The sequence below is a fragment of the Crassostrea angulata genome, chromosome 8, assembly GCF_025612915.1.
Source record: "Crassostrea angulata isolate pt1a10 chromosome 8, ASM2561291v2, whole genome shotgun sequence".
NCBI classification, from domain to species: domain Eukaryota; kingdom Metazoa; phylum Mollusca; class Bivalvia; order Ostreida; family Ostreidae; genus Magallana; species Magallana angulata.
This window is the reverse complement of record NC_069118.1, coordinates 11,350,947-11,361,917: the sequence shown is the minus strand read 5'-3', so window position 1 is coordinate 11,361,917 and position 10,971 is coordinate 11,350,947. Positions and strand designations below refer to the sequence as shown.

Sequence of the window (10,971 nt, the reverse complement as noted above, 5' to 3'; positions counted from 1 at the left end):
AAGATAGATGTCCCAAGCGATGTCTTTTTAAATCCGGACAATTAAATCAAAATTGATTTGATTTGTTAAAACAGACTTTGATAACATTCTGTTAATTTGATACGTCAATTATAATTGATAGGACTTGCTGAAAAATCTCAGAGAAAAGGATTGCTTTGTCGTACATATTTTTTTCGCTATAACGCAAATACGATTCCATTTGGAACAAGCTACGAAAGCAATTTTCTTGTGGCAATGGAGTGTGTTCATATTTCCATTGACTCATTCAACTTACATAACAGCAGGCGGCACAAAGCAGATCTCACCTGATCTGCCCCCCCCCCCCCCACCACCACCACTTCCCGCTAATTCAAAAACACCCATGTGGCACCAATTACACCTACCATAAATATCATGGAAGGTAAAAGTAGATTTTATTAATCGCATCATTCCAGTATGCTCGCATTTTACGCGTAAATATTAGATCCCTGTTTTAGACGCAAGATAGAACAGTGACCTCAATCAATGGCTTTTCTTTAATTTCAAACTTTTAGCTAGAAACGAATCCCGTTTGTGCAATTATACAGTCTCCTCTTATATAATGTTAATTTAATTCTATTGCAAAAACAAAATTCGTGTACGAAAAGTTTCATTGTTTGAGGCGACAATTTTTAAAAATGTTGATGGAACTTTAATCAAGTGTTGAAATTCTGCAATCAATTTAATTTTTGAAAAAAAAGTTTCAGGACATCCAAACAGAACTACTTGTGTATTTTCTTGAGCTCTGATGTACTTGGTGTTCTCTCAGACAACTTTATTCAATATTATCCACAAAAGGAGCGTACACTATTTCTTTTTTCGACAAAAGTTGAAATTGTATTGAGCTACTCGGTCATTGAACAAAAAAAGATAAATACACTGTCAAGACAAGGGAAGATAAAAAGAGAGAATTGAGCTGACACAAGCGCCGCATCTGACAGATCTGGTATCTTTATTTATACAATTGTATCTTCTTAAAGACATATACATTATTAAGTACAGGCACCTGGCGTTGTAAATTGTTCTCATATAAAAAAAAATGAATGCCCTATATCTAATAATACACAAGATACCCATCGCTGCCATCTTGCATGTATTTCAAACTGTCACATGAGGTGAAAATTTCGGTTAAAATCCATCTACAAAAATTATTGTGCGATCCTCTCCGTCTTCCCATCGGCTTTTCAAAACTTTAGCTTACCACTAATCCAACTAAAACGGTGCATTACACCTCAATTCCTCAATCTGCATCTACTGCTTTAGATATACGACAAAACGCTAACGGGTAGACGGAAGTTGAGGTGATTGCGTCATACTTGTGGTAATAGCGCTGATAGAAATATTTAAAAGGCGTCTACTTTGAATTCGAACAACATACAAGTTAAAATCAAGAAAAGAGATACTATAAACTGTGACTTATAACTTTTATTTCACAAACCTTATATATTAAACATGTTTAATAATGCATTTATTTTGAAATATTGAATCAAACACACGGTGCAGGGGAATCTCATTTACATTTCTACATTATTTTCCAATATACCACGAACGTCATCAGTAAATCAGATCATCATCAGTATCAGATCAGAAATACCTATTTGACTCGCACTGATTATGAAAGTACAACTTTAAGCGGTAAAAAGTTTTAAAACCATGTCAATTTCACGCGTTAGTTCCAGTCAAAACAATGTATATTGCCTCAAATGTTTATTTTTAAGAAATCAATGCGGCTGTTCCTAGGACCTCCCTAGCACATTTTCACTGCGTGTTTTTACATAATATAATTATATATAACGTGTAGTAGTAATAATCGTATTAAATTGCCCTTAAAATATTAGGAATATAGCTCAAAGATATTATATTTTGTAAATAAGTGAAGAGTAATAAAACTCTCAAGAAAAAATTCTGTCTTCTGCATGTGATTTCTTTGATCGATACATATGTAAATTGTAGTAACATAACCGCTGGGGTTAGACGGAACAGCCGTCAAAATGACTTAGATCGTCTCTCTATAGCAGAAACGATCTGTAGAAATACTGGGCTGTTACATGTAGTAGAATAGAAATAATTTTCTTGTTTTCGTGAATGTTGCAGCTCGGTCTCGAAATGTTGTTTAAAATATAAAAGCCTCAGCTAACTCCTCGGCTTTTATATTTCAAAACAACATTTCCCAACTTCGGAGGTTATTCTGCAACATTCACTATTACTCGTACTTTATTTCTTAAATAGTTGACACTTTAAATATCTATCGCAGTAGAATCAGATTGAGCCTTTAGCACAAGTGAGCTAAAATTGATTTCTTTAGATTTGTAAGTGTTAATTATGTTCCATTTTATAAATGGTATCAGAACAATTTTAAAGGGTATGAATACATGTGCAATGAAAACTTCAGTTGGCCACCAAAACTGTAACGTCATGAAGAATTATACAAGTTGACGTCAGTCTAATTGTGATGAATACAGCTTTTACGTTTTACGGCATTCAAGTAGGCATATCTTTTAAGAATAGTTATTTTATTTGATTCACGGAAAATTCTGGTCATAAATAGACAAGTTGTTACAATATTGATTTTAATTGATACATGTAGGTAAACATTAGTGGTGTGTGAGAAAAAGATGCTTATGTTCCTATGTTATTTAACGCCAAGACAACTGCACTTATTTTTTTTTAATGTTAAGCATAGAGAAAACAAAACAGATAAAGCAATGAACACATTTCATTTATTAAAGTAAAAAACGAATATATATATATATATATATATATATATATATATATATATATATATATATATATATATATATATATATATATATATAAACCATCAAGGGGGTCAGCATAGACTAGAAAACAACTGACTACTGTGTAGAGTCTTTGTCAGTATATTATGCAATATATCAAAAATCAAGGCGATGAAAAGACAAAGATCAAAAAGGAGTGAAAAATAACAAGATACACGCAATAACAAGATACATAGTATACCGACACATCAAAAAAGAAATAAAGTGATAATTATAATAATTATGGCGGAAGAAAGGGATGAATGGAGAGTTTTCCCAAAATATCTTTTTAAAGTAAAGCGTGGCGTTCTCTTCTAGTAAATAGATCAAGAACGGTCACGTGGTATCGAGGAGCCACGCTGATTGGTTTTAACATTATCGTGCCAAGATGGTAGTAGATTTAGAATCTTGACCCAGAGATAGCACCAATTAATTTCATAATTGTCATATGCCGAAATAGGAGACCTAAAAATGTTTACAAAATTTATATCATATGTGGTAAAACAAGAAGAAAACACATGTCACATAAAAGGTATTAACATTAAACACAATAATAACTCCTTTTTACAAAACACTGTTATATTTTTTTTTATTTATTCTTTGCTTTTTTAATCATTGTAGCTTCCATTAACTTTTAAAGACACCCAATATAAAGGCTTTAAAATAAAACACTTTTCATTGTTATTGAATTCAAAATAACATTTTTGATTACTTTTCAAAACCACATAAACACATGAAAACATATTTATAACACAAACACAGTTGAATCAATGTGAAACATATTAAAAAGAACATGCTATTAAATTGGATTTATAAAGTAATTAAACATATATTTTATCTCCTCAAAAAGACACAAAAACCATCCTCGTTCAAAAACTGAATTTAAGAAATGATGTGCGCAGTCTTCAGATTTACATTGTAAGAAGTGATGCGACTGATATCGATCAGTGAAATTATCATCCATTATCCATTATCATCAATTATTTCGTAAGGTAAACAGCCCAGAAAACAAGATTGAATACAGCATAGCAGAGAGGAAATACAATTCTGGACACTCTATCAACACGTCGAGCTCGGTCCATGAAATCTGTCTTCGCCTGCGGTTCTGCAATCTGCATGCTTTCCTCATCTTTCTCATTGTTCTATAATTATTAAACAATCAATAAATCTTTAATGAAGGAACCTGTTGTTGATGGGTTTTTTTTAAAATGTGTTTTGACTTTATCTGGATTTTAAATTCTTAAAACTCGCTTTCTTTGCTATGATTTTCGTTTTTCAAAGTTTACTGTAAACGTATCTTTCATTTCACTCTGCATTTATTTCGACATTTTTTGAGCTAACGCAAGATAAAGCCATTGCTAAATGTTCTGCAAAAACTATTTCACTCATATTTATTTATGCTAATACATTCAAGAATTCGTTTATAATTTACTTGTTGAGAAGTCATTATATATGTTACGGGTGTTATCATGTTGTAAGTTATCATTAGAATAATTTATTGGAATTAGAGTAAGATACCTTAGCTTGTTTGCGATGTTTTATTGTTTGTACCATTATATAAGCGAATTCCAATAAAGCGGCAAACACAAACAAAAGTCCAGCAGCCAACCAGACATCAATGGCCTTTATGTAAGACAAAACCGGAAGAGAAGACCGTATGCCGGAACTTTGCGTTGTCATGGTGAGCACACAGATGACTCCTAGCGAAACCCTCGCGGGTAAATAATCTACGTGAATCCAAAAGGAGATCCAGGAAAGGATGACAATCAGCATGCTTGGAATAAACACTTGTGACATGTAGAATCCCAAATTTCTTTGAAGAAACAGTTTGACTTTGAGACAGGATCTCTCTATATCTGGAATTGAAAGATAAACATTTCTTGATTCATGTAATGATGAAAGAGCAAGGTATTCTCCTTTTCCTAGGATTAAATACAAAGGTGTAAAATCTAAAACATTAAAGACTCCAGACCAATCAACCTCACTTTCTTGTAAAGTTTTGAAACTTTTTCATATTCAGATCTGTGTATTCTAGGAAATGAATATGTGATATACAATCTGCGGGTATTAAACAGACCTATACAAGAAACAGGGAACAAACTAAAACGTAGGAAGAGAGCATTTAAGTAAAACAATTCATGTATGTTTAGAAGAGTTGAATAATTACATGGTCAAAGCGAGTTTCATTAATGTGTTGACATACCGAAATGCCCTTTTTATTTTAAAACGGAAACATTGCCAACTAATCAGATATATTTAATCATTGATGCATTTGATATAAAATAATTTTTAAAAAGGTAAAAAAGGTACATCTAATGTTTTTGTTAATTGAAATTGTTCCGGTTTTATTTCTATCTAATCGGTTCAACAAACCCGAAAGAAATTAGAAGGAATGTGAAAGGGACTTTCTGATTAATACTGAGTATGTGTGATGGGCGGTCAACTTGTAATAGCTACAAGATAAATTATCCTCTACAGCTAGAAAACTTAATTTGGTGTGTTTTACCCAAATAGATAAGTTACGTGACTGGTTCTATATTAATTATGAACTTTGTAAATGTGTCATTGTAATTTTAGCTAATATACAGTCCTAAATGCTCTGTAGATCGGTTACTATTGATATGCTCTGCTGTGATATGAAAAAAACGAACATCTACATCTATATTAAGCGTTTTGTTTAATCAAATTTTAACGAAGATTTGTCAAGTCAAATGGCAAACTTTTCAAATTGTTTCCTTTCTTATATATAGTCATATAGTTCTATGTCAAAAAAACGAAAATCCTCAAATTTTAATTTATTTTGCAAGTATTTATTTTCCGGATGAAGTAATTGATACAGAATGATTTGATAGCTTGTTGATAGACCAAAAGCACTGTACCCAAATACACACTTAGGGTCGTGTCATTCCGTATTATGCTTTTGACAAAAGTCAAGCGTAATCTAAATAACACGTCACAAATTAACTAAGAGGAGAACAGAAAACTTACTAAATGAGTTGACGCTAAAACAGCCCTCGGTCTCTATAGGTTTGTAGAAATAGAACTGCGGTAGGCTCTGTTCGTCGTTATCGTCAAGTCCATAGATAACCGGTTCTTTGGAATTCCACCTCAAGGCAACGTTCTCCTTAGAGTAACCAACTGCAACTCAAAAATTGTACATCACCATTTTGTTCATTTTTGTCATAAATATAAACATGTCAGCATAACTCATTTATTAATTTTGAAATTATCAGTACTTAAACATTGTACATATAGCTCGCGATCGTTGTGCAGTTTCTTTTTCGAGTAAAATAGAACTTTCTTTGTACTTAAAAGTTATTTTAATATAAATAGTTATAAATCATTCTTAAAAATTATGTTTATGAATTTTTAATGATTAGCATCTCCTAAATACAGAAATGTTTATTTCAACGCAATAAATAATGGATACTGCCTGAACTTCTTCACTCTTCTTCTTAAGTACAAAAACTGTCTACATGTTTTTGTCTTAATTTTTTCTACTCCTTAATCGCTTTAAACGAAAAACAGCCATCAAAGTAATGCAAGATTAAACAGGTTCATAATTCTTCGTTTAGGAAACGTTTTCTTTGCTAATCAGTAACTTCCTTATTTACAAAATATGAAAAGCATTACATGATTAAAGTTTCAGATTATTTAATTTCTGATAAAGCTTTTTTGTACATTTTCACGAAAGCAAATCCACTAAGCTTATGAACTTATTGTGCCAAATGACACACGTTTAATAAACCTACTGTGTTCTGAAAAATCCCAAAAATGAAAAGAACAACAATCTTTTGTTTTCCCCGCAATCTTGTTTAACAGTGTTTTGAAATGCTTAAATGTCATCTTTTGATCTGTAAGGCCGTTGTCACAACAGTAAAAGTAGTGTGTTGCTTAAAATACTTTTTTATAAACCAAATAGCCAATATTTATAACAAAGCTTATATAAATAGTAAAGATTTTAAATTGGTAAAAATCTGACATCCAGACCAATTTCGAGCCATCAAAAGAGATTATAAGTTTAATATAGAAATATAGCTACGATTAGTGATTCTACTATGCAATAATCTTCAAATAATATAAATTTTTATTGGTAAAAGTCGTGACGATCGGACCAAGTTGTTTGAAAATACAATGTTACATTACGGATATTACAATACGAGATCGATGTAAGAACTTAATATCCTCATATCGTCCTCATATTAAGATCAAAGTGACCATGTTTTATTTTTTATAAGTAATCATTGTCAAATATTTAAGCTTTATATGATCCTTAATATACAATATAATCAATATGTGTCATACAATGTTTGTGGATAGCTCGGATCTGAACGATAATGTTTCGCTACACTGAACAATTTTATCTTTTTTCATTCTGAGCAGGTATTAAACTACTATTAAAACACGATCTTACACGTTGTTGTTTTGTTGCTTTCAACACTTACAACTTTCCATGAGAATAGAACAGGTCTGGTCGTCCATTGGAAAATATCGAAGATCCATCATACAAGACAGAGTTAATGATAATCTGTAAATAAGAATTATTAAAAAGTTTAATTGTTGTATAGTTTAATCTAAAATATACCTCAGATTAAATATTATTGTTTGCATTTATGGTTTTTCTGTAAAGCAGTCTTGTTGTTCAAGAGGTATGGATATTTCAAATTATTAAACAACATTCTCTTGTTTTGAAAAAGTTGGTCTGTAAAACCAACTTTAACACTAAATTATTAATGCAATCATACTGGACTTCAAATCTATGAGAAAAGTTGTAACAACTACAGAAAAGAAAACTATTGATCATATTCTTAAAGAAAGTTATCAAAAAGCTTCTGTTTCAATCATTAAACTTTATGAGGTATTTGATAGCGTGTCCTGATAATGGGTGAAAGTTTTAGAACAATGCTTTGGCTTTAATCTGTCTCACCTCGCCTGAACTGCAATTGCTGTTTTAAAGTTTCTGTACAGTGAATGTATTTACAGAATTGTTAGAAATTAAACACACATTTATTAACGGTTAAAATGGAAGTGGGGTGATTATTCACTTGGTGTTCAATTCAAGAAGGTCAAAGACAAAGGCATGTCCGACCTCATACTGTAGAGGACGGAACCGTCGTTGTGGATATGGAGAAGTTTGTTTGGGACTGTGACATTGTGGAACCTGGCGCTCTTTTCGTTCTTAAAAAATGTGTCTGGGGCCCACACATCACCAATACGTCTCTGGTTTATTTCTAGGACACTGATGTTGCTGATATGAGAGAAGTTGAGTCGAGGGTCTCTCCATTTCTGTTGCAAAAACACGTTCAGCGAGTAATCCTGTAACAAAATGGTGTAGGTTGATGAACCAGACGGATGAATTGTGACGTTCAGTGTGCCGATTTAAATCCTTATTATTTCCTTTATAACATTTAAAGGGTGTATTATCTTTATGCAACTCTTAAAATTGTTATAATACAGATATTACATGTGATGTGCAGACGAATACAACTTTACACGATTATGCCGTTTTATATAAAAGAAATCATTTTATATAAGTTTTAAATGGAGCAATCATAATCAACCTAACAACTTTAAGTAAACTGTAATGGAGTTTATCAAGGTTTGAAATCAAATGCTGATTAAGTTTGACATATGAAATATAAGTTATTAGATCTCCAACAACTTTTTTTCAAATGTCAAAAAAGAGACAAAAAACAAAACAAACAAACAGACAAACAAAAAATTAAAAACAAAAAATCAAAAAAAAAACAAAAAAAAATAAATAAAAAAAACAACCAAAAAAAAAAAACAACATTGAAAAAAAAAAACGAAAAAAAATATAAAAGAACAGCAAACAAAAACAAAACCTAGTTTAAATATATTGATTTAAGTACATGTATATTGCATACGTTTAGTCTGATTGCTATAACTATTATTTTAAACAGTTAACTAAGTACAATATCATATGTCTTCTCTTTATTTTTCAATTGGCTGAATAATGTAATATACCCAATCAATCTACTTATTGAATGGTTGACAATTTATGTTAGGGTTATAGGAAATGCTTGAATTATCGTGAACACGGCTGTTCTTTTTACAATTACGATTTGGATCATTATAACCATTAATGAACACAAATAACAGGACACCACTGTGCTATTGTAGTTTAGAATTTTGCAGCGATTGTTTAATATTCATTAAGTATCATACATGTATATATCAAAATATATATTTAATGCTGTATTATCATGATAGGAGATGACACGTCAGTCGTCGTACATGAATTTATTATTGCCACAACACCTGCTTTGGTGTTATTTATGATTAAATAATATCAAATCTTCTAAATAAAGACACACAAGTGCATCTTACACTTACTCTTAAAAAACGTATTGAGCGTATTTTGGATAAAAGTTGCACTGTTGTGCTTGTATACAACCGAATTATTCACACTTTCATACCATTGATATGGCACTAATGGAGTCGATACTCTTAATATCAAGCTGAACATCAACTTCCGTTGCCACATCTACAAACAACATAATAACATCATTGTTACATGATTGTCAATATCAAGTAATTTAAATAAAAAACACTTCTGTATCGCAATTTTAGGTTTTATCAAATGTTGTCAAAGAGCTTCCTTTGACTAACACACACCATAGTATGTATGTACCTTTTTCGTAGTCAGGTGCAATTCGAGAGTCATACTTCGAGCTGTTCAGTAGATAATTCAAAATATCCCTTCTGAAATGCACAACAATAATATGCAATATTTTTGTAAACAGCTTCATTATTGATATGGGCCTCTCAACCTGATTATCAAACAGATATTTAATCTATTTTATCTTAAACGATGTTGAATGAAATACAACAGTGAAGGCACTCCTTAAGTTCTTCACGACGTATGGCAATTCTAAGACAGGTTAAGGTTGACCCAATTGTATTGTTTTATCTGTATATGTAACAGTTTTACTAAAGTGTAGATTCTCAACTAAGAATGATGTATGATAAGACGGCTATGATAAAGTTAAGAGTCAGTTTGTTGAAATTGGGTTTGGGGGCACCATATATATGTAATTTTTTGTCAATATCACAATTCAATTTGTCACAAAAAATTAAAGATCAGGAGTCTAACGAATTCTAATTAATAGTCAATACGTACACTTTAGTTACAATATAAACAATCAATTAGCAATTCTAAATTATGTTCGTCATCCGGGACATGAAATTGATAATTTCGGAAAGCTAGGGTTAAAAAAAGAGAAAATAAGATAAGCTACGTCCAAAAAATTTTTGGCAAACAAAGCTTGTCGCGTGTATAGCAACGACAAAGAGTTTACCTTGGTCTGGAAAAAGAGATTTGTCAAGCATAATTAATCCCCAAGAATTAAGCTAGTCCATATATGTATGTAAACTTGCAGAATGCTAGGTTGTTTTCTTGCTTATGAAACCTTGACAATACAAGATATATTAAGCAGAAAGTACTACAGGAAGCTCGTCTGATGCTCGTATTAGTTCATCATTTTACGTACGTAATGAATGATACGTTTACAAAATTATAGAAAAAGATTCTTGTCATGTGGTAAGGCGTAATTGTAATCCATTATTTTTATTCAGCTATAAACGTGTTAAGAAAGGTTGATATAAAGACTTTGTTATCATCATTATTAAAATAATAAAAATAGGGTTTTCTTATAAAATCGTTTTCAACTGAACTCACACACCAAAAAACTCCCACATTTAAGAGAGACATAACATTATCATTTTATTACTTTATATTCATTGTTATTTATTTCATGCATCAAGGAAAAAGACTTTATTTCAAACTGGAATCAAGTAATCATACCTTTGCATCTGCTGGGACCTGACCAGGCGACCAAGCAAAAGAACAGTCCACAGACTGGTAAAGAGAGTATTCATCCTTGTTGTAGCTGCTGGTCAGATCGATGTCATTAGGAGTCAGCCCCTAATGTTACAGGATTTTAAAGAGATTAACAAATTGCTCCAATGGTACGGAGGACGCTGTCAGAGCTACAGCTACAGCGTGTGTTTTTATGTGTGAAGCAAACAAGGAAGCTTGAAAGGGGAGAAATGAACTTAGAATCTTTAGAAAACACATTATTGATAATTATGAACCATGATAACAATTTTAAAACATTTAATGATCAAAGAAATAAAAGAAGGATCCCGCTGT

At 31.4% G+C, this 10,971-nt stretch overlaps 1 protein-coding gene across 1 annotated transcript; it reads right to left on the bottom strand.

Moving 5' to 3' along the window:
• Positions 1-3,775: 3,775 nt before the first annotated feature.
• LOC128160442 (glycine receptor subunit alpha-2-like) lies at positions 3,776-10,697 on the bottom strand. Its single transcript, XM_052823756.1, has 8 exons — positions 10,624-10,697; positions 9,451-9,521; positions 9,236-9,303; positions 7,885-8,111; positions 7,241-7,323; positions 5,784-5,933; positions 4,314-4,651; positions 3,776-3,937 (listed from the first exon to the last, which is right to left on the bottom strand). The coding sequence occupies exons 1-8, from the start codon at positions 10,695-10,697 to the stop codon at positions 3,776-3,778; spliced, it is 1,173 nt and encodes a 390-aa protein (XP_052679716.1).
• Between the last annotated feature and the right edge of the window lie 274 nt (positions 10,698-10,971).